The sequence below is a fragment of the Somniosus microcephalus genome, chromosome 8 (assembly GCF_052327205.1).
Source record: "Somniosus microcephalus isolate GS21.2 chromosome 8, FLI_Smic_1.0, whole genome shotgun sequence".
In the NCBI taxonomy this organism is placed as follows: domain Eukaryota; kingdom Metazoa; phylum Chordata; class Chondrichthyes; order Squaliformes; family Somniosidae; genus Somniosus; species Somniosus microcephalus.
In genome coordinates, this window is record NC_140994.1 from 266,041,867 (window position 1) to 266,065,488 (window position 23,622).

General features: G+C 53.4%; 1 protein-coding gene across 2 annotated transcripts in view; it reads left to right on the plus strand.

The window, feature by feature from the left end:
- The first annotated feature begins 4,337 nt into the window (after window positions 1-4,337).
- The window catches only part of dele1 (DAP3 binding cell death enhancer 1), a 56,120-nt gene continuing 36,835 nt past the window's right edge, over window positions 4,338-23,622 (plus strand). For both annotated transcript variants that reach the window (XM_085996032.1, XM_085996033.1), the window contains exons 1-2: window positions 4,338-4,439; window positions 13,141-13,264. In XM_085996032.1, the coding sequence (XP_085852158.1) occupies window positions 4,409-4,439; window positions 13,141-13,264 (155 nt within the window). In that variant the 5' untranslated portion in view covers window positions 4,338-4,408. The remainder of the gene's footprint in view (window positions 4,440-13,140; window positions 13,265-23,622) is intronic.

A 23,622-nucleotide genomic window follows, 5' to 3' on the forward strand; every position in this document is an offset into this window, starting at 1 on the left:
AGCCATGATCTTATTGAATGGAGCAGGCTCGAAGGGCCGAATGGCCAGATTTTTGCCCACTCACTTAGCCTGTCTATATCCCCTTTGGAGATCCTCCACACAATGTAGGGAGGGAATTCCAGAGTTTTTTCCGCAAGCTGGCAATTATTTGGGTAAAGGTTAAGAATGCATGTTCCTCTCGGAGGAGGAGGTTCTATATCGGGGCCAGTTGCCCAGTCACTCACTCACTGACACATTACTACAGCAGCTCCACTTGCAGCAGCCACCGTCTTATTTTTTTTGCTGTCACTGAATTATTGCAGCTGGATCTTATTTAGCAAGATGCAATTTCTTTGCAAGCGAGAGTTGATTAAAAGTTACTGTTTCTCTGCAAGTTTGCAAGAGGGTGTGCCGTCTCGTTCTGAGAGCCAATTCGATGCTTTTGTGACATGTATAGAAAGTTTAGCTCTGGGTTTGTGCTTAAATAGAGAATAACCGTTAATGTTCAGCGTTTCCTTGAAAGGCTTTTGTACTATTTTAATCCTGTTTTTTTATTTCTACATAAGAACATAAGAAGTAGGAGCAGGAGTCGGCCATTCGGCCCTTCGAGCCTGCTCCATTCAATAAGATCATGGCTGATCTTTTGCCTCATCTCCACTTTCCTGCACTATCCCCGTATCCCTTGATTCCCTTAATAGCCAAAAATCTATCGCTCTCTGTCTTGAATATACTCAACGACTGAGCCTCCACAGCCCTCTGGGGTAGAGAATCCCAAAGATTCACCACCCTCTGAGTGAAGAAATTCCTCCTCATCTCAGTCCTAAATGGCTGACCCCTTATTCTGAGACTGTGACCCCTGGTTCTGGACTCCCCAGCCAGGGGAAACATCCTCCCTGCATCTACCCTGTCAAGCCCTGTAAGAATTTTGTATGTTTCAATGAGATCACCTCTCAATCTTCTAAACTCTAGAGAATATAGGCCTAGTCTACTCAATCTCTCCTCATAGGACAATCCCCCCATCCCAGGAATCAGTCTGGTGAACCTTCGTTGCACTCCCTCTATGGCACGTATATCCTTCCTTAGGTAAGGAGACCAAAACTGTCCACAATACTCCAGGTGTGGTCTCACCAGGGCCCTATATAATTGCAGTAAGACGTCTTTACTCTTATATTCAAATCCTCTTGTAATAAAGGCCAACATACCATTTGCTTTCCTAATTGCTTGCTGTACCTGCATGTTAACTTTCAGTGATTCGTGTACAAGGACACCCAGGTCCCTCTGAACACCAACATTTCCCAATCTCTCACCATTTAAAAAATACTCTGCTTTTCTATTTTTCCTACCAAAGTGGATAACTTCACATTTTTCCACATTATATTCCATTTGCCATGTTCTTGCCCACTCACTTAGCCTGTCTATATCCCCTTGAAGCCTCCTTGCATCCTCCTCACAACTTACATTCCCACCCAGCTTTGTATCATCAGCAAACTTGGATATATTACATTTGGTCCCCTCATCCAAATCATTGATATAGATTGTGAATAGCTGAGGCCCAAGCACTGATCCTTGTGGTACCCCACTAGTTACAGCCTGCCAACCCGAAAATGACCCGTTTATTCCTACTCTCCGTTTTCTGTCCGTTAACCAATCCTCAATCCATGCTAGTATATTACCCCCAATCCCATGAGCGCTAATTTTGTTTAATAACCTCTTGTGTGGCACCTTATCGAATGCCTTCTGAAAATCCAAATACACCACATCCACTGGTTCCTCCTTATCTATTCTGCTAGTTACAACCTGAATAAACTCTGCTACCTCTCTCTCCATTGTGTGGTCATCGGTTTGCCTGTCCTGCTCCGACGGGGCAGCCACTTGTAGGTGTGGTGAGGGAAGGAGGGAGTTGCCTTGTTGGTTTCACACCCTTTGCCAAGGGAAAGATGTGTGAACTTTAAACGAGAGCTGTTAACTTTGTGCATGTTGGTCAGTGTTTCACACGGCAAGTGACAATAAGTGAAAGCTACATGGCAGCAAAGGCAGGCAGAGTCGCCTTCTGAGGCTTAGAATCTAGGTGAACAAAGTTTTTTTTAGTTTAGTGTTTAACTTAATGTTTAGTTTATTTGTCACGTTATTTTTTATGACTTATGCTTTTTAAAATATAAGAAAACTTTTGAGATTACACCTTTATTTTTGAGTGGGTAGCACACTCGCCTCTGAGTCAGAAGGTTGTGGGTTCCAGTCCCACTATGGAGACTTGAGCACATAAAGCTAGGCCGACACTCCCAGTGCAGTGCTGAGGGAGCGCTGCACTGTCGGAGGGTCAGTACCGAGGGAACGCTGCACTGTCGGTAGGTCAGTACTGAGGGAGCGCTGCACTGTCGGAAGGCAGTACTGAGGGAGCGCAGCACTGTCGGAGGGGGCAGTACTGAGGGAGCACTGCACTGTCGGAGGGGCAGTACTGAGGGAGCGCTGCACTGTCAGAGGGGCAGTACTGAGGGAGCGCAGCACTGTCTGAGGAGCAGTACTGAGGGAGTGCAGAACTATCGGAGGGGCAGTACTGAGGGAGCGCCGCACTGTCGGAGGGGCGGTACTGAGGCAGTGCTGCACTGTCGTAGGGACAGTACTGAGGGAGCGCTGCACTGTCGGAGGGGCAGTACTGAGGGAGCGCCGCACTGTCGGAGGGGGCAGTACTGAGGGAGTGCTGCACTGTCGGAGGGGCAGTACTGAGGGAGCGCTGCACTGTCGGACGGGCAGTACTGAGGGAGCGCTGCACTGTCGGAGGGGCAGTACTGAGGGAGCGCTGCACTGTCGGAGGGGCAGTGCTGAGGGAGCACAGCACTGTCGGAGGGGCAGTACTGAGGGAGCGCCGCACTGTCGGACGGGCAGTACTGAGGGAGCGCTGCACTGTCAGAGGGGCAGTACTGAGGGAGCGCTGCACTGTCGGAGGGGCGGTACTGAGGGAGTACTGCACTGTCGGAGGGGCAGTACTGAGGAACTGCTGTACTGTCAGAGGGGCAGTACTGAGGGAGTGCGGCACTGTTGGAGGGGCAGTACTGAGGGAGCGCAGCACTCTTGGAGGGGCAGTACTGAGGGAGCACTGCACTGTTGGAGGTGCCGCCTTTCGGATGAGACGTTAAACCAAGGCCCCGTCTGCTCTCTCAGGTGGATGTAAAAGATCCCGTGGCACTATTTTGAAGAAGAGCATGGGAGTTATTCCTGGTGTCCAAGGCCAACATTTATCCCTCAACCAACATCACTAAAAGCAGGTTATCCGGTCATTATCACATTGCTGTTTGTGGGAGCTTGCTGTGCGCAAATTGGCTGCCACCTTTCCTACATTACAACAGTGGCTACACTTCAAAAAATTACGTCATTGGCCTGTGAAGTACTTTGGGACGTCCTGAGGCCGTGAAAGACGCTGTAGAAATGCCAGTCTTTCTTTTTATTAATTACAGATGTGTTATAGAATGGTTACAGCAATGAAGGAGGTCATTCGGCCCGCCGAGCCCATGCCGGCTCTCTGCAAGAGCACTTCAGCCAGTCCCTTTCCCCGGAGCCCTGTAAATGTTTTTCCTTCAGTTACTTATCCAATTCCCTTTTGAAAGCCACGATTGAATCTGCCTCCACCACCCTTTCAGGCAGTGCATTCCAGATCCTAACCACTCGCTGCGTAAACATTTTTTTCCCTCATGTCGCCTTTTGTGGAGTCGTGTTTTACCGATTGAGTGAGGCAGGAAATGCCCATTTTCTGATAAGTGAATAAAGGCAGCCCGGTATAAATTGTGACAGCAGCAGTAATTCCTAGCCGGGTCCGTTCAGTGCCAGTGCCATTTACACTTTATCTAGAGACATCTTTTGTTTCTTAACTTGTCCTATTACCACCTCCTTTTGCCTTGCACCATCTCTTAATGTCTCTTAATCTCTCCTGCTTTCCATCCTATCACAGACCTTCCCTTTTGTTCTTTCCGCTTCCCCTTCCCCTGCCCCTGCCCCAACACTTGCTTAACATCTGTTACATCTGCAGCTTTTTCCAGTTCTGACGAAAGGGCATCGACCTGAAACGTTAACTCTGTTTCTCTCCCCACAGATGCTGCCTGACCTGCTGAGTATCTCCAGCATTTCCTGCTATTATTTCAGATTTTCAGCCTCCGCAGTATTTTGCTTTTTGTATCCGCTCAGTGTCCGACTCTGACGGGAGCGCCTGGCCGGAAGTAAGGGGGCGGGGCCGCGGATGGCATGACGTCATCGTGCATACGGTCCGCAGAACCCATTGGGGCGGAAGTGACGCTAGGGCGGAGGAGGGGGTGGAGCCTGGCCTGGCGCGGTGCGTGGTGACGTCAGGCGCCGAGGAAGGGGCGGGGTCTAGGGGTGCGTGGTGACGTTCCTGGCCTGTGCCGGTTGCCCGGGAGTCCGGAGTCCGAGTGCTGGCGCCATGTGGCGGGTGAAGGCTTTGCTGGGCAGAGGTGAGGCTGGGAGTGTGACAGGACTCGGTGGGATTGTGCTGTGTTGGTGAAACAGCGCGTTTGGCTGTAAAAAGCGGAGCTTCCTCAGTACTGCCCCTCCGACAGTGCGGCGCTCCCTCAGTACTGTCCCTTCAACAGTGCAGCACTCCCTCAGCACTGCCCCTCCGACAGTGCGGCGCTCCCTCAGTACTGTCCCTCCCAACAGTGCAGCACTCCCTCAGTACTGCCCCTCCGACAGTGCGGCGCTCCCTCAGTACTGACCCTCTGACAGTGCGGCGCTCCCTCAGTACTGCCCCTCCGACAGTGCGGCGCTCCCTCAGTACTGACCCTCCGACAGTGCGGCGCTCCCTCAGTACCGCCCCTCCGACAGTGCGGCGCTCCCTCAGTACTGCCCCTCCGACAGTGCGGCGCTCCCTCAGTACTGCCCCTCCGACAGTGCGGCGCTCCCTCAGTACTGCCCCTCCGACAGTGCGGCGCTCCCTCAGCACTGACCCTCTGACAGTGCGGCGCTCCCTCAGTACTGCCCCTCCGACAGTGCGGCACTCCCTCAGCACTGCCCCTCCGACAGCGCGGCGCTCCCTCAGTACTGCCCCTCCGACAGCGCGCCGCTCCCTCAGCACTGCCCCTCCGACAGTGCGGCGTTCCATCAGTACTGCCCCTCCGACAGCGCGGCGCTCCCTCAGTACCGCCCCTCCGACAGTGCGGCACTCCCTCAGTGCTGACCCTCCGTGTGTCTCTGCCCCTCTACTCCATTCAGAATCTTACCAGTTAAGGTGTATTCTCTCTCTCCTATCCTAAATCCAGAATAAGAACATAACAAGAAAGATTCCCTCCCTTTAGTGCTCAAAAATCTGTTGATCTCAGTCTTGATTATACTCATCGACTGAGTATCCACGCACAAAGAGTCACAACCCTCAGGGTGAACAAATTTCTCCACATCTCAGTCCTAAATGGCTAGCCCCTTATCCTGAGGCTATGCTCTCTAGTTCTAGACTCCCCAGCCAGGGGAAACGGCCTCTCAGCATTTACCCTGTCATGCCCGCTAAGAAGTTTATACATTTCAATGAGATCACCTCTCATTCTTCTGAACTCCAGAGAGTATCAGCCTAATCTGCTCAATCTCTCTTCATAGGACAGCCCCCTCACCCAGGAATGAATCCAGTGTTTAATCTAGTCGAATGTTTTCCTTCACATTGCATTGAACTGTATCTGCCACCTATCTGCCCCTCGCTTGCTGGTGTCTCGGTGTCCACATACAGTCTCTCAGAATCCTTGTCACCATTTGCCTTGTTCCCAATTTGTTGTCATTCGCAAGTGTCAGCATGAAATCTTAATCTTGAACATTTCATCGAATCTGACAGCACAGAGGGAGGCCATTCGGCCCATCGTGCCTGTGCCGGCTCTTTGAACGAGCTCTCCAATTAGTCCCACTCCCCCCTGCTCTTTCCCCACAGCCCTGTGAATTTTTCCTTTTCAAGTATTTATCCAATTCCCTTTTGAATGTTATTATTGAATCTGCTCCCACCTCCCTTTCAGGCAGCGCGTTCCAGATCACAACAACTCGCTGCGTAAAAAAAAATTCACCTCATCTCCCCTCTGGTTCTTTTGCCAATTACCTTCGATCTGTGTCCTCTGGTTACCGACCCTCCCGCCAGTGAAACAGTTTCTCCCTATTTACTCTATCAAAACCCTTCATAATTCTGAACGCCTCTAATAAATCTCGCCTTAACCTTCTCTGCTCGAAGGAGAACAGTCCCAGCTAAGTGTACATAGTAGATGAGAGAAGCCTCTTTCCGCATCTTTCTAGGCTGAGAAGATTCCTTTTACCCCTTTCCCTTTGTGTCCACAGTCCCCTTAATTCTACATGCTAATTATTTTGCCGTAAGTTTCTTGTGGAACTCGGCAGTGAAAGAGTCGGAGCATCAAGTCGGTGGGGAGTGGCGGGTGGGGTTTGAAGGAGTGACCAAAACACGGACTGGGCATTCAGCTGTGGTGAGAGTGGGGTCGGGTGGAAGGTGATGTGGATGTAACCATGCCGCAGCGCAGTCACTTCTCTAATAAGAGACTGCCCCGCTCTGCGGTTTTTGGCTTCTTTTGTTTCGCTGGGCTGGGCTCCGTGTGACAGGACGGGGCCTTAATTCGAATGCTTTCTCGGGATGTGGGCATCGCTGGCAAGGCCGGCATTTATAGAAACATAGAAGATAGGAGCAGGAGTAGGCCATTCAACGAGATCATGGCTGATCATCCAAACTCTAGCACCCGGTCCCTACACCGACAGCCATCCCACCCAAGCCCTATCCCCGTAACCCCACGTATTTAATCCCCCTAACACTAAGGGTCAATTTATCATGGCCAATCAACCTAACCCGCACATCTTTGGACTGTGGGAGGAAACCGGAGCACCCGGAGAAAACCCACGCAAACACGGGGAGAATGTGCAAACTCCACACAGACAGTCACCCGAGGCCGGATTTGAACCCGGGTCCCTGGCGCTGTGAGGCAACAGTGCTAACCACTATGCCACCGTGCTCCATCCCTGGATGGTTTGATCCAACTGAGTGACTCGCTCGGCCACTTCAGAGTCAACCATGTCGGTGCGGGGACTGGAGTCACGTAGAGGCCCAGGCCGGGTAAGGACGGCAGGTTTCCTTCCCTAAGGGGGCATTCGTGAACCAGTTGTGTTGTTTTTTTGACAATCCGACAGCTTCCTGGTCACTTCAACTTCCAGAGTTTTCAAGCTGGCTGCACTGCCGTACCCTTGTACGCGAGATTTCCACGCCGTGCCTATGTGCAGACCCGCAGCGTCGCGCTTGGATGTCCCTTGTGCCCCCCTAGCTCCAGGAGCTCGAGGGACGGGACTCGTTTGGCCACAGCTGGCACACGAGGGTGCGGCTCGGCGAGCGCCTCCTGCTGCCGGCTGCTCTCCCGCACAGGCCCTCCGCACATTGGCCGGCACCGGGGCGCGGTCCCGCTGCTAATACCCCGCTGTGTTTAGAACAGTGACAGGGTAACACAAAGAATTCGACCCAACACAATCGTCGCTAAGCAAAAGGAAAAATATCTGACATATTGGGCAGAAACAACAAAAACCCAAAGCAAACTCAATTGCTACTTGGCCCTAAACAGACAATACAACATAGCTGATTACCTGACCATGGTAAAGGATAACAAACTGAGAAGAACCTTGACAAGGTACAGACTTAGCGAACATAGCCTAGCGATCGAAAAAGGCAGACACAGGCAGACCAGGCTGCCAAGAGAGGACAGGATATGCTCTCACTGCAGTCAGGGAGTAGTTGAGACAGAGATGCACTTCCTCACAGCCTGTGGAAAATATCAGGACATCAGGGAGAATTTCTACCAAAAATTCTCACAAATATGCCCTGAATTCAGAAATCTGAATGACAACCAAAAACTCCCATTCCTACTGGGAGAGGAGAGAAGCTGTGTAACACTGGCGGCACACTATGTTACAGCTTGCCATGAACAGAGGGACAACCAGTAAACTAAGAAATGAATATATATAAACAATGCGAATGTATATTTATACACTCAGGGATATACCTGTTTATACACTGTATGAATAGAACTGCGTTTATGTGCTCAACCATAAATGTATTTTGATGCTTTGGCAACATAAGATGTAACTTATCATGCCAATAAAGCGATTTGAATTGTGTGCTGCAGTTGTCTTTGGTTTGCCTGTCAGTTGAGCTGAGCGGACACCGCTGACAATTCCTACCCTGCCCTCCCCCTCCGGTAATTTGAAGAGGTATGATGCAATCTACCATCGCGTGACTTGAGTGTCACACAGGTTTGACGGGCAGATTCAATGCTTTCTTGCATAATAACAGCTGTTAGTACTGGGGAAGGTGTTGCGACTAACATTTGTGATCACTGAGAGCGACCCAGACTGATCGTAAGGAGCAGAGTTTACAACACCTTGAATCTCTACAGCGCCTTTAACAACAACAACTTGTATTTATATAGCGCCTTTAACGTAGTAAAACATAGAAGATAGGAGCAGGAGTAGGCCATTCGGCCCCTCGAGCCTGCTCCACCATTCAATGCAATCACAGCTGATCATCCAAATTCAGTACCCTGTCCCTGCCTTCTCCCCATATCCCTTGATCCCTTTAGCCTTAAGAAATATATCTAACTCCTTCTTGAATATATTTAATGAATTGGCCTCAACTGCCTTCTGTGGTAGAGAATTCCACAGGTTCACCGCTCTCTGGGTGAAGAAATTCCTCCTCATCTCTCTCCTAAATGGCTTACCCCTTATCCTTAGACTGTGACCCCTGGTTCTGGACTCCCCGACCATCGGGAACATCCTTCCTGCATCTAGTCTGTCCAGTCCTGTCAGAATTTTATAAGTTTCAATGAGTCCCAAGGCGCTGCACAGGAGTATTTTAAGACAAAAAATTTGACACCGAGCCACATAAGGAGATATTAGTGCAGGTGACCAAAAGCTTGGTCAAAGAGGTCGGTTTTAAGGAGCGTCTTAAAGGAGGAGAGAGAGGTCCTGTAAACCCCTATGGTTCTATGCTTAAAACAGTCGACAGAGGGATCACCGAGGAGAACTCCCCTGCTCTTCTTTCAAATACTGGCCTTGGAATCTTTTACGTCCACCTGAGAGAGCAGACGGGGCCTCGGTTTAACGTCGCATCAGAAAGACGGCCCCTCCAACAGTGCGGCACTCCCTCAGTACTGCCCCTCCAACAGTGCGGCGCTCCCTCAGTACTGCCCCTCCAACAGTGCGGCACTCCCTCAGTACTGCCCCTCCAACAGTGCAGCACTCCCTCAGTACTGCCCCTCCAACAGTGCAGCACTCCCTCAGTACTGCCCCTCCAACAGTGCAGCGCTCCCTCAGTACTGCCCCTCCAACAGTGCAGCACTCCCTCAGTACTGCCCCTCCAACAGTGCAGCACTCCCTCAGTACTGACCCTCCGACAGTGCGGCGCTCCCTCAGTACTGCCCCTCCGACAGTGCGGCGCTCCCTCAGTACTGCCCCTCCGACAGTGCGGCGCTCCCTCAGTACTGCCCCTCCGACAGTGCGGCACTCCGTCAGTACTGCCCCTCCAACAGTGCGGCACTCCCTCAGTACTGCCCCTCCGACAGTGCGGCGCTCCCTCAGTACTGCCCCTCCAACAGTGCGGCGCTCCCTCAGTACTGCCCCTCCGACAGTGCGGCGCTCCCTCAGTACTGCCCCTCCGACAGTGCGGCACTCCCTCAGAACTGCCCCTCCAACAGTGCGGCACTCCCTCAGTACTGCCCCTCCAACAGTGCAGCGCTCCCTCAGTACTGCCCCTCCGACAGTGCGGCGCTCCCTCAGTACTGCCCCTCTGACAGTGCGGCGCTCCCTCAGTACTGCACTGGGAGTGTCGGCCTGGACTTTGTTGTCAAGTCTCTCTCTGGAGTGGGACTTGAACCCACAAAATCTGACTCAGGAGGCTGACACCTGGTACCCTTTTTAAGGAAAGTGGCCCACCGACCCCCGCTCCCAGTACTGGCTGATCGACCATGAGCTTGTGTGGAGCACAGTTGCGATCTTCAGCCGCTCAGGCGGAGCGTTATTTATCTTGGCCTGTCCCTTTAAGGCCGCTGTTCAGTTACTCCCTGTGGGGGTGGGGTTGGGGAGAGGAGGCGATTTAATTCGACACATCCTGAGGGCAATTAGTGACAAAGTGCTCGGGGATCCTTTACGCTGACAGTTGCTTATAAATCCTGGCTCTCGCTTTTGCGGAGTGGCCTGGTTGTCAAGGCCGTGGAAACGACTGGCTCCCTCTTAATGCCCCCCTCAACGCTTTGAAGTGTGACAGATGCCTGTTCATCTTTCTCTCACTTGTGTGATTACAGCCTGTGTGCGTGTGGTAGTACGTGACCCTCGCCACCAGGTGGGGGTGCTGTGCTGGAATGAGAACCGCCGGCAGGACGAAGGCTGATTGGGGCGCCATTTGGTCTTGTCATCGGAGCTCTCCAACTGGTTCTATCATTGAAGGGCCAAAAAAACGTGTGTTTGACAACTCGCGTTGGCAGTTGGCATGCAGTGTGAGTTCTTTCAGCCGTGGGTCAGTGGGTTGAACACTCCGCCAATGTTCCCTGTAATTTTTTTTCCGGGCCACGCGTCCCGTTCAAAATTCTGCGCCTGCGCCTTTGTTTCCAATTTAAAAGCCGGTTCACCGGCTGCGTGGGATCCCCCTGGAGCGCCGCGCAGCTTAAAAGGAACGTTGACCTCCGCCCCTTGAGTCAGAAGGTTGTGGGTTCAAGTCCCCACTCCAGAGACTTGAGCACCATAATCTAGGCTGACACTCCCAGTGCAGTGCCGAGGGAGCGCTGCACTGTCGGAGGGGCAGTACTGAGGGAGCGCCGCAATGTCGTAGGGGCAGTACTGAGGGAGCACCGCACTGTCGGAGGGGCAGTACTGAGGGAGCACTGCACTGTCGGAGGGGCAGTACTGAGGGAGCGCTGCACTGTCGGAGGGGCAGTACTGAGGGAGTGCTGCACTGTCGGAGGGGCAGTACTGAGGGAGCACCGCACTGTCGGAGGGGCAGTACTGAGGGAGCACCGCACTGTCGGAGGGGCAGTACTGAGGGAGCGCTGCACTGTCGGAGGGGCAGTACTGAGGGAGCACCGCACTGTCGGAGGGGCAGTACTGAGGGAGTGCTGCACTGTCGGAGGGGCAGTACTGAGGGAGCACCGCACTGTCGGAGGGGCAGTACTGAGGGAGTGCTGCACTGTCGGAGGGGCAGTACTGAGGGAGCACCGCACTGTCGGAGGGGCAGTACTGAGGGAGCACCGCACTGTCGGAGGGGCAGTACTGAGGGAGTGCTGCACTGTCGGAGGGGCAGTACTGAGGGAGTGCAGCACTGTCGGAGGGGCAGTACTGAGGGAGCGCTGCACTGTCGGAGGGGCAGTACTGAGGGAGCGCTGCACTGTCGGAGGGACAGTACTGAGGGAGCGCTGCACTGTCGGAGGGGCAGTACTGAGGGAGCGCTGCACTGTCGGAGGGACAGTACTGAGGGAGCACCGCACTGTCGGAGGGGCAGTACTGAGGGAGCACTGCACTGTCGGAGGGGCAGTACTGAGGGAGTGCTGCACTGTCGGAGGGGCAGTACTGAGGGAGCACCGCACTGTCGGAGGGGCAGTACTGAGGGAGCACCGCACTGTCGGAGGGGCAGTACTGAGGGAGTGCTGCACTGTCGGAGGGGCAGTACTGAGGGAGTGCAGCACTGTCGGAGGGGCAGTACTGAGGGAGCGCTGCACTGTCGGAGGGGCAGTACTGAGGGAGCGCTGCACTGTCGGAGGGACAGTACTGAGGGAGCGCTGCACTGTCGGAGGGGCAGTACTGAGGGAGTGCCGTACTGTCGGAGGGGCAGTACTGAGGGAGCGCTGCACTGTCGGAGGGGCAGTACTGAGGGAGTGCCGCACTGTCGGAGGGGCGGTACTGAGGGAGCGCCGCACTGTCGGAGGGGCAGTACTGAGGGAGCGCTGCACTGTCGGAGGGGCAGTACTGAGGGAGCGCTGCACTGTCGGGGGGGGCAGTACTGAGGGAGTGCTGCACTGTCGGAGGGGCAGTACTGAGGGAGTGCTGCACTGTCGGGGGGGCAGTACTGAGGGAGCGCTGCATTGTCAGAGGGGCAGTACTGAGGGAGAGCTGCACTGTCGGAGGGGCAGTACTGAGGGAGCGCCGCACTGTCGGAGGGGCAGTACTGAGGGAGTGCTGCACTGTCGGAGGGGCAGTACTGAGGGAGCGCTGCACTGTCGGAGGGGCAGTACTGAGGGAGCGCTGCACTGTCAGAGGGGCAGTACTGAGGGAGCGCCGCACTGTCGGAGGGTCAGTACTGAGGGAGCGCTGCACTGTCGGAGGGTCAGTACTGAGGGAGCGCCGCACTGTCGGAGGGGCAGTACTGAGGGAGCGCCGCACTGTCGGAGGGGCAGTACTGAGGGAGCGCCGCACTGTCGGGAGGGGCAGTACTGAGGGAGTGCCGCACTGTCGGAGGGGCAGTACTGAGGGAGTGCCGCACTGTCGGAGGGGCAGTACTGAGGGAGCGCTGCACTGTCGGAGGGACAGTACTGAGGGAGCACCGCACTGTCGGGAGGGGCAGTACTGAGGGAGTGCTGCACTGTCGGAGGTGCCGTCTTTTGGATGAGATGTTAAACCGAGGCCCCGTCTGCCCTCTCAGGTGAATGTAAAATATCCCACGGCACTATTTCGAAGACGAGCAGGGGAGTTCTCCCTGGTGTCCTGGGGCCAATATTTATCCCTCAATCAACATCACTAAAACACAGATTATCTGGTCATTATCACATTGCTGTTTGTGGGAGCTTTCTGTGCGCAAATTGGCTGCTGTGTTTCCTACATTACAACAGTGACTCCACTTCAAAAAGTACTTCATTGGCTGTAAAGCGCTTTGGGACGTCCTGAGGTAGTGAGAGACACTGGAGAAATGCAAGTTCTTTATTTCTTTTTAGTATCTCCTTATAGAAAGGAATCGAGAGCGGGGAGTTAGATGATTTTTTTCCTCTTTGTTTGCAGGATGTGGGCCGGTATTTATTGCCCACGCCTAGTTTGCCCTGAGCAGGTGGTGGTGGGACACTTTTCTTCAACCGAGAACACAGCGCGTCAGTCCCTGGGTGGTTTTTTTTTTTGAAGTGTTGTTTGTTCTGATTCATTGACCAATCTTTTTCTTCCACTCAGCGCTTCATCGTTGGCCTGTCACTGGCTCTCCACCCTCGCTGCGCCTGCCTCCCACTCACGGCCCCGAAGACGACGTGTTGAACCCCTCGTCTCTGGGTTCCACCCTCCTGCCCTTCAAAAACAGGTTAGTCGTTAGTCCGTCGCCTGGAGTTGGGTGGAATTTTCGAAGCAAGTCTGCAGCGGTGCTGTCCGGTACACCCGCCGCTAGCCTAAGGTCGCAAGGCCGGCATTTACTGCCCATCCCCAGTTGCCCTGAGAAGGTGGTGGGGTGGGCTTTTTTTCTTGAACCGCTAGGAGCGGTTTTTAACACAATTGAGCGTCCTCGCTCGGCCACTTCAGAGGGCAGTTAACATAGAAACATAGGAGATAGGAGCAGGAGTAGGCCATTCGGCCCCTCGAGCCTGGTCCACCATTTAATGAGATCATGGCTGATCATCCAAACTCAGTACCCTGTCCCTGCCTTCTCCCCATATCCCTTGATCCCTTTAGCCTTAAGAAATATATCCAACTCCTTCTTGAATAAATTTAATGAATTGGCCTCAACTGCCTTCTGTGGTAGAGAATTCCACAGGTTCACCACTCTCTGGGTGAAGAAATTCCTCCTCATCTCAGTCCTAAATGGCTTACCCCTTATCCTTAGACTGTGACCCCTGGTTCTGGACTCCCCCGCCATCGGGAACATCCTTCCTGCATCTAGTCTGTCTAGTCCTGTTAGAATTTTATAAGTTACAATGAGATCCCCTCTCATTCTTCCAAACTCCAGCGAGTATAAGCCCAATCGACCCAATCTCTCCTCATACGTCATTCCTGCCATCCCAGGTATCAACCTAGTGAATCTTCGCTGAACTCCTTCCATGGCAAGAACGTCCTTCCTCAGATAAGGCGACCAAAACTGCACACAATACTCAAGGTGTGGTCTCACCAAGGCCCTGTACAACTGTAGCAAGACATCCTTACTCCTGTACTCAAACCCTCTTGCTACGAAGGCCAACATACCATTTGCCTCTTAACCGCCTGCTGCACCTGCATACTTACCTTCAGCGACTGGTGCACAAGGACACCCAGGTCTCGTTGCACTTCCCCTTCGCCCAATGTTTTGCCATTCAGATAATAATCTGCCTTCCTGTTTTTGCCACCAAAGTGGATAACCTCACATTTATCCACGTTATATTGCATCTGCCATGCTTTTGCCCAATCACTCAACCTGTCCAAATCATCCTGGAGTTTCTCGGCATCCTCCTCACAGCACACACGCCCACCCAGCTTTGTGTCGTCTGCAAATTTGGAGATATTGCATCTAGTTCCCTTGTCTAGATCATTAATATATATTGTGAATAGCTGGGGTCCTAGCACCGATCCCTGCAGTACCCCACTAGTCACTGCCTGCCACTTGGAAAAAGACCTGTGTATTCCAACTCTTTGCTTTCTGTCTGCCAACCAGTTCTCTATCCAAGTCAATACCTTGCCCCCAATCCCATGTGCCTTAATTTTACATGCTAATCTCTTATGCGGGACCTTATCGAAAGCCTTCTGAAAATCCAAATACACCACATCCACTGGTTCTCCCTTATCTATTTTACCAGTTACATCCTCAAAAAATTCCAGTAGATTAGTCAAGCACGATTTACCTTTTGTAAATCCATGTTGACTTTGTCCGATCCCGTCACTGTTTTCCAAGTGCTCTGTCATTACATCTTTTATAATGGACTCTAGCATTTTCCCCACTACCGATGTCAGGCTTACCGGTCTATAATTTCCCATTTTCTCTCTACCTTAAGAGTCAACCACGTTGCCGTGGGACTGGAGTTGTATATAATTGGGAATGCAGACTGTGTGCAGTTCTGGTCGCCACACTATAGGAAGGATGTGATTGCGTTGGAGAGGGTGCAGAGGAGATTCACCGGGATGCTACCTGGGCTGGAGCGCTTCAGCTATGAAGAGAGACTGGACAGGCTGGGGTTGTTTTCCTTGGAGCAGAGAAGGCTGAGGGGGGACCTGATTGAGGTGTACAAAATTATGAGGGGCATATATAGGGTAGATAGAAAGGAACTTTTCCCCTTAGTAGAGGGGTCAATAACCAGGGGGCATAGTTTCAAGGTTAGGGGCAGGAGGTTTAGAGGGGATTTGAGGGAAAACTTTTTCACCCAGAGGGTGGTTGGAATCTGGAACTCACTGATTGACAGGGTGGTAGAGGCAGGAACCCTCACAACATTCAAGAAGCATTTAGATGAGCACTTGAAACGCCATAGTATACAAGGCTAGGGACCAAGTGCTGGAAAATGGGATTAGAATAGACAGGGCTTGATGGCTGGCGCAGACACGATGGGCCGAAGGGCCTCTTTCTGTGCTGTATAACTCTATGACTATGACTCGGACGTGGCTAATTGCACAAACACGATAGCGATCTCCTGTGTTGTAGGGTTCTATGATTCTGTGAATTGCATTTCTGACGAGTAAATGAGTAATGGACAACAACAACACCTTGTATTTATATAGCGCCTTTAACATAGTAAAACGCCCCAAGGAGTATTTTAAGACAAAAAGTTTGACACCGAGCCGCATAAGGAGAGATTAGGGCAGGTGACCAAAAGCTTGGTCAAAGAGGTATGTTTTAAGGAACACCTTAAAGGAGGTAGAGAGATGGAGAGGTTTAGGGAGGGAATTCCAGAGCTTAGGGCCCAGGCAACAGAAGGCATGACCACCAATGGTGGAGCGATTATAATCAGGGATGCTCAAGAGGGCAGAATTAGAGGAGCGCAGAGATCTCGGGGGTGGGGAAGGTTGTGGGGCTAGAGGAGATTACAGAGATAGACAGGCGAGGCCATGCAGGGATTTGAAAACAAGGATGAGAATTTTGAAATCAAGACATTGCTTAACCGGGAGCCAATGTAGGTCAGCGAGCACAGGGGGTGATGGGTGAACGGGACTCGGTGCGAGTTAGGACACGGGGCAGTGAGCACAGGGGGTGATGGGTGAACGGGACTCGGTGCGAGTTAGGACACGGGGCAGTGAGCACAGGGGGTGATGGGTGAACGGGACTGGGTGCGAGTTAGGACACGGGGCAGTGAGCACAGGGGGTGATGGGTGAACGGGAATGGGTGCGAGTTAGGACACTGGGCAGTGAGCACAGGGGGTGATGGGTGAACGGGACTGGGTGTGAGTTAGGACACGGGGCAGTGAGCACGGGGTGATGGGTGAACGGGACTGGGTGTGAGTTAGGACACGGGGCAGTGAGCACAGGGGGCGATGGGTGAACGGGACTGGGTGTGTGTTAGGACACGGGGCAGTGAGCACAGGGGGTGATGGGTGAACGGGACTGGGTGTGAGTTAGGACACGGGGCAGTGCGCACAGGGGGTGATGGGTGAACGGGACTGGGTGCGAGTTAGGACACGGGGCAGTGAGCACAGGGGGTGATGGTTGAACGGGAATGGGTGCGAGTTAGGACACTGGGCAGTGAGCACGGGGTGATGGGTGAACGGGACTGGGTGTGAGTTAGGACACGGGGCAGTGAGCACAGGGGGTGATGGGTGAACGGGACTGGGTGTGAGTTAGGACACGGGGCAGTGAGCACAGGGGGTGATGGGTGAACGGGACTGGGTGTGAGTTAGGACACGGGGCAGTGAGCACAGGGGGTGATGGGTGAACGGGACTGGGTGTGAGTTAGGACACGGGGCAGTGAGCACGGGGTGATGGGTGAACGGGACTGGGTGTGAGTTAGGACACGGGGCAGTGAGCACAGGGGTGATGGGTGAACGGGACTGGGTGTGAGTTAGGACACGGGGCAGTGAGCACAGGGGGTGATGGGTGAACGGGACTCGGTGTGAGTTAGGACACGGGGCAGTGAGCACAGGGGGCGATGGGTGAACGGGACTGGGTGTGAGTTAGGACACGGGGCAGTGAGCACAGGGGGCGATGGGTGAACGGGACTGGGTGTGAGTTAGGACACGGGGCAGTGAGCACAGGGGGTGATGGGTGAACGGGACTGGGTGCGAGTTAGGACACGGGGCAGTGAGCACAGGGGGTGATGGGTGAACGGGACTGGGTGTGAGTTAGGACACGGGGCAGTGAGCACAGGGGGTGATGGGTGAACGGGACTGGGTGCGAGTTAGGACACGGGGCAGTGAGCACAGGGGGTGATGGGTGAACGGGACTTGGTGCGAGTTAGGACACGGGGCAGTGAGCACAGGGGGTGATGGGTGAACGGGACTAAGTGTGAGTTAGGACACGGGGCAGTGAGCACAGGGGGTGATGGGTGAACGGGACTGGGTGTGAGTTAGGACACGGGGCAGTGAGCACAGCGGGTGATGGGTGAACGGGACTGGGTGTGAGTTAGGACACAGGGCAGTGAGCACAGGGGGTGATGGGTGAACGGGACTCGGTGCGAGTTAGGACACGGGGCAGTGAGCACAGGGGGTGATGGGTGAACGGGACTGGGTGTGAGTTAGGACACGGGGCAGTGAGCACAGGGTGTGATGGGTGAACGGGACTGGGTGTGAGTTAGGACACGGGGCAGTGAGCACAGGGGGTGATGGGTGAACGGGACTGGGTGTGAGTTAGGACACGGGGCAGTGAGCACGGGGTGATGGGTGAACGGGACTGGGTGCGAGTTAGGACACGGGGCAGTGAGCACAGCGGGTGATGGGTGAACGGGACTGGGTGTGAGTTAGGACACGGGGCAGTGAGCACAGGGGGTGATGGGTGAACGGGACTGGGTGCGAGTTAGGACACGGGGCAGTGAGCACAGGGGGTGATGGGTGAACGGGACTGGGTGCGAGTTAGGACACGGGGCAGTGAGCACAGGGGGTGATGGGTGAACGGGACTGGGTGTGAGTTAGGACACGGGGCAGTGAGCACAGGGGGTGATGGGTGAACGGGACTGGGTGTGAGTTAGGACACGGGGCAGTGAGCACAGGGGGTGATGGGTGAACGGGACTGGGTGCGAGTTAGGACACGGGGCAGTGAGCACAGGGGGTGATGGGTGAACGGGACTGGGTGTGAGTTAGGACACGGGGCAGTGAGCACAGGGGGTGATGGGTGAACGGGACTCGGTGTGAGTTAGGACACGGGGCAGTGAGCACGGGGTGATGGGTGAATGGGACTGGGTGTGAGTTAGGACACGGGGCAGTGAGCACAGGTGTGATGGGTGAACGGGACTTGGTGCGAGTTAGGACACGGGGCAGTGAGCACAGGGGGTGATGGGTGAACGGGACTAAGTGTGAGTTAGGACACGGGGCAGTGAGCACAGGGGGTGATGGGTGAACGGGACTGGGTGTGAGTTAGGACACGGGGCAGTGAGCACAGCGGGTGATGGGTGAACGGGACTGGGTGTGAGTTAGGACACAGGGCAGTGAGCACAGGGGGTGATGGGTGAACGGGACTCGGTGCGAGTTAGGACACGGGGCAGTGAGCACAGGGGGTGATGGGTGAACGGGACTGGGTGTGAGTTAGGACACGGGGCAGTGAGCACAGGGGGTGATGGGTGAACGGGACTGGGTGTGAGTTAGGACACGGGGCAGTGAGCACAGGGGGTGATGGGTGAACGGGACTGGGTGTGAGTTAGGACACGGGGCAGTGAGCACGGGGTGATGGGTGAACGGGACTGGGTGCGAGTTAGGACACGGGGCATTGAGCACAGCGGGTGATGGGTGAACGGGACTGGGTGTGAGTTAGGACACGGGGCAGTGAGCACAGGGGGTGATGGGTGAACGGGACTGGGTGCGAGTTAGGACACGGGGCAGTGAGCACAGGGGGTGATGGGTGAACGGGACTGGGTGCGAGTTAGGACACGGGGCAGTGAGCACAGGGGGTGATGGGTGAACGGGACTGGGTGTGAGTTAGGACACGGGGCAGTGAGCACAGGGGGTGATGGGTGAACGGGACTGGGTGTGAGTTAGGACACGGGGCAGTGAGCACAGGGGGTGATGGGTGAACGGGACTGGGTGTGAGTTAGGACACGGGGCAGTGAGCACAGGGGGTGATGGGTGAACGGGACTGGGTGTGAGTTAGGACACGGGGCAGTGAGCACAGGGGGTGATGGGTGAACGGGACTGGGTGTGAGTTAGGACACGGGGCAGTGAGCACAGGGGGTGATGGGTGAACGGGACTGGGTGTGAGTTAGGACACGGGGCAGTGAGCACAGGGGGTGATGGGTGAACGGGACTGGGTGTGAGTTAGGATACAGGGCAGTGAGCACAGGGGGTGATGGGTGAACCGGACTGGGTGCGAGTTAGGACACGGGGCAGCCGAGTTTTGGATGAGCTCAAGTTTACATAGAGTAGAATGTGGGAGGCCAGCCAGGAGTGCGTTGGAATAGTCAAGTCAGGGTAAGAAAGACATGGATGAGTGTTTCGGCAGCGAATGAGCTGAGGCAAGGGCGGAGATGGGCGATGTTACAGAGCTGGAAGTAGGCGGTCTTAGTTATGCCGCGAATATGTGGTCGGAAGCTCATTTCAGGGTCAAACATGACACCAAGATTTTAAGTACAGGAGCAAGGATGTCTTGCTACAGTTGTACAGGGCCTTGGTGAGACCACACCTGGAGTACTGTGTACAGTTTTGGTCTCCTTACCTAAGAAAGGATATACTTGCCATAGAGGGAGTGCAGCGAAGGTTAACCAGACATATTCCTGGGATGGCAGGACTGTCGTATGAGGAGCGATTGGGTCGACTAGGCCTGTATTCACTAGAGTTTAGAAGAATGAGAGGGGACCTCATTGAAATGTATAAAATTCTGACAGGGCTCGACAGACTGGATGCAGGGAGGATGTTTCCCCTGGCTGGGGGGTCTAGAACGAGGGGTCACAGTCTCAGGATACGGGGTAGGACATTTAGGACTGAGATGAGGAGAACCTGTGGAATTCTCTACCACAGAAGGCTGTGGAGGCCAAGTCACTGACTATATTTAAGAAGGAGATAGATAGATTTCTAGACACAAAAGGCATCAAGGGGTATGGGGAGAGAGCGAGAATATGGTATTGAGATAGAGGATCAGCCAGGATCATATTGAATGGCGGAGCAGGCTCGAAGGGCCGAATGGCCGACTAACCCCCAAAATTCCGTTCCCTACTGGTGAGTACGCGCTGTGTACTCGCGCGTAGGGCCAACGGAAGTGCCGGTTTCACACATGCACTGCGCATGCGCTGGAAACCAGAACTTCCGTTCCCTTACAGAAAGAGGTTCGCAGGTCAAACGCCTGCGCCGGAGAGGCAGCGCGTACGCCTGGAACTTCCGCTTTTTCCGAGGTTGATGCAGTCCGGGTGAGTCGGCAGTAGCTGCGCCTGGGAAAGCAGGCGCAAGGCCTGCTGTTAACAAGGTAAGAGGTGATATCAGTAAAAGAAATTTTTTTTTAACACTTATTTATCATTTTAAAATACTTTAAAGAAAGGTAAGTTTATTTTTAGCCCCGTTAAAAACTATAATTTTTTTCAAAAATTTAAATTTTTGTTTAAAATAGTTAATTTACTGTATGTAATTTATAGTCATTTTAAAAATACGATTTAAAAAAAAAAATGTATTTGAAGTTTTACTTATGTTTTGGGGCCGATCTCTATGCATAGATTTGACAGGTCTTCCTGTCAAATCTATGAATGGCGATTCTCTGCTCCGATTGGCTCCCCATGGCCCACGTGATTCCAGGGGACGCTGTGAACTACCTGCGCCCCTGGGATACGCAAGCACTGCGCGCCGGCAGTTTGAGGAGGCACATCAACGGAATTCTATGCCGGCCCAGAGCATTACAGTCGGCGTGGTTCGCTGGTAAGTCAAGAAGGACGAGGATAGTTTACCTTTGTCACAGTCACAAAGGATGTCATTTGTGACTTTGATGAGAGCCGTTTCGGTACTGTGGCAGGGGCGGAAACCGGATTGGAGGGATTCAAACATGTAGTTGCGGGAAAGATGGGCACGGATTTGGGAGGTGACAACACGTTCAAGGACTTTGGAGAGGAAAGGGAGGTTGGAGACGGGGCAGCTGGTTGCAAGGACAGAGGGGTCAAGGGTTGTTTTTTTTGAGGAGAGGGGCGATGACGGCAGATTTGAGGAAGAGGGACAGTACCTGAGGAGAGAACCGTTAACAATGTCAGCTAACATGGGAGTCTGAAAAGGAAGTTGGGCGGTCAGCAGTTTAGTGGGAATAGGGTAGAGGGAGCAGGAAGTGGGTCTCATGGACAGGATGAGCGCAGAGAGATCATAAGGGGAGATCGGAGAGAAACTGGAGAAAGATGGGCTAGCGCAGGGGTGAACCTTAGAGCAAGTTTGGCCTGTTGGGCTAGGGGAAGGAAGGGAAGTGGCAGAGGCAGCTGATCGGATGGTCTCAATCTTAGAGACAAAGAAGTCCATGAACTCCTCAAACTTGTTGTTGAAGGTGAGGGTGGAGGAGACGGGGGAGGGGTTTAAGAACACGGTTAACAGTGGGGAATAGAACCCAGGGTTTATCTTTGCATTCCAGAATGATTCTGGAATAGTGAGCAATTTTGGAAGACGAGAGCAGGAATTGATAATGCTTTATGTGGTCCAGCCAGATCTGGCGGTGAATGGCTAAACCAGTTAGAAACATAGAAGATAGGAGCAGGAGTAGGCCATTCGGCCCCTCGAGCCTGCTCCGCCATTTAATAAGATCATGGCTGATCATCCAAATTCAGTACCCTGCCCCTGCCTTCTCCCCATATCCCTTGATCCCTTTAGCCTTAAGAAATATATCTAACTCCTTCTTGAATATATGTAATGAATTGGCCTCAACTGCCTTTTGTGGTGGAGAATTCCACAGGTTCACCACTCTCTGGGTGAAGAAATTCCTCCTCATCCCTGTCCTAAATGGCTTACCCCTTATCCTTAGACTGTGACCCCTGGTTCTGGACTCCCCGGCCATCGGGAACATCCTTCCTGCATCTAGTCTGTCTAGTCCTGTTAGAATTTTATACGTTTCAATGAGATCCCCTCTCATTCTTCTAAACTCTCGCGAATATAATCCTAATCGATCCAATCTCTCCTCATACGTCATTCCTGCCATCCCAGGTATCAGTCTGGTGAATCTTTGCTGCACTCCCTCCATGGCAAGAACATCCTTCCTCAGATAAGGCGACCAAAACTGCACACAATACTCAAGGTGCGGTCTCACCAAGGCCCTGTACAACTGCAGCAAGACATCCTTGCTCCTGTACTCGAACCCTCTCGCTACGAAGGCCAACATACCATTTGCCTTCTTAACCGCCTGCTGCACCTGCATGCTTACCTTCAACGACTGGTGCACAAGGACACCCAGGTCTCGTTGCACTTCCCCTTTTCCCAATCTATTGCTGTTCAGATAATCTGTCTTCCTGTTTTTGCCACCGAAGTGGATAACCTCGCATTTATCCACATTATACTGCATCTGCCATTCATCTGCCCAATCACCCAACCTGTCCGCCATATCCGTTCAAATCTGCGTCCCTTGGACTTAAGGGATCAAAGATGAGGGCAGTACCAGGGGGAACGGCCAGGGTGAGAGAGAGTAATTGATTTAATAGGGACTAGGGCATCGAAGGTGGTGGCGAGGGTGTGGTTGAGCAGATCGGTAGCTGCAGAAATGTCATGGTGAATCGGGGGCCAAAGGCTGGACAGATGTGATTTCGTAAGAGAGTTGGGAGTGTTTTTTTCAGGGGCGGATACAGAAGGAAGTAGTGTTTGGGGGGTGGAGGGGGATGTGGGTGGAGAGCGATACGAGGAAGTGGTCAGAAATGGCCTTATTTGCGATTGACTCGATGGGAGTAGCGAGGCCACGAGAGATGGTAAGGTCGAGGGGGTGGCCGTGAATATGGGTTGGGGAGTTTACATGGAGGGAGAGATTAAGGGAGGATAGGAGGCTGGTGAACTCAGGGGAGAGAGAGCAAGATGAATTGAGATGGAGGTTGAAATCACCGAGGATGAGAAGTCGTTCGGTGCAGAGGCTGAGGGAGTAAAGTAGTGAGGGTATCTCGGTAATAACATTTTTATGGTACTTTGGTGGGCGATAGAGAACGAGAATTTTAAATGAGAGGTGAGAGGGGTGGAATAAGGTGAGATGCTCAAAGGAGGAGAAAGTGCTGGAGGAGTAGGGGGACAGACCAAGGTGTGATTTGGTGATGAGAGCCACACCGCCACCACGGCGGTCTGAGCGGGGCAAATGGTGGAAGGTGTAGCCAGGCGGGGAGGCTTCATTTACGGGGACAGTGTCATCACCCCTCCCGTCAGGGCCGTGATGTCGATGCAGTCATCCACGATAAGCCGCCGTTGGTCATGTGATCACAGTGCTCCTGTTCGCACGGTGTGTGCATGCGAACTTTAACCTTTCTGCGCACTGGTCGGTAAAATGGTAAGTCAAAAAGCAGAAATAACAACAGAAAACACTGGAAACACTCAGCAGGCCAGGGCAGCATCCACGGAGAGAGAAACAGTCAACGTTTCGGGTCGAAACCCTTCGTCAGGACTGAGAAAAAAGCAGGAATGAAACAGATTAAGAAGAAAGTT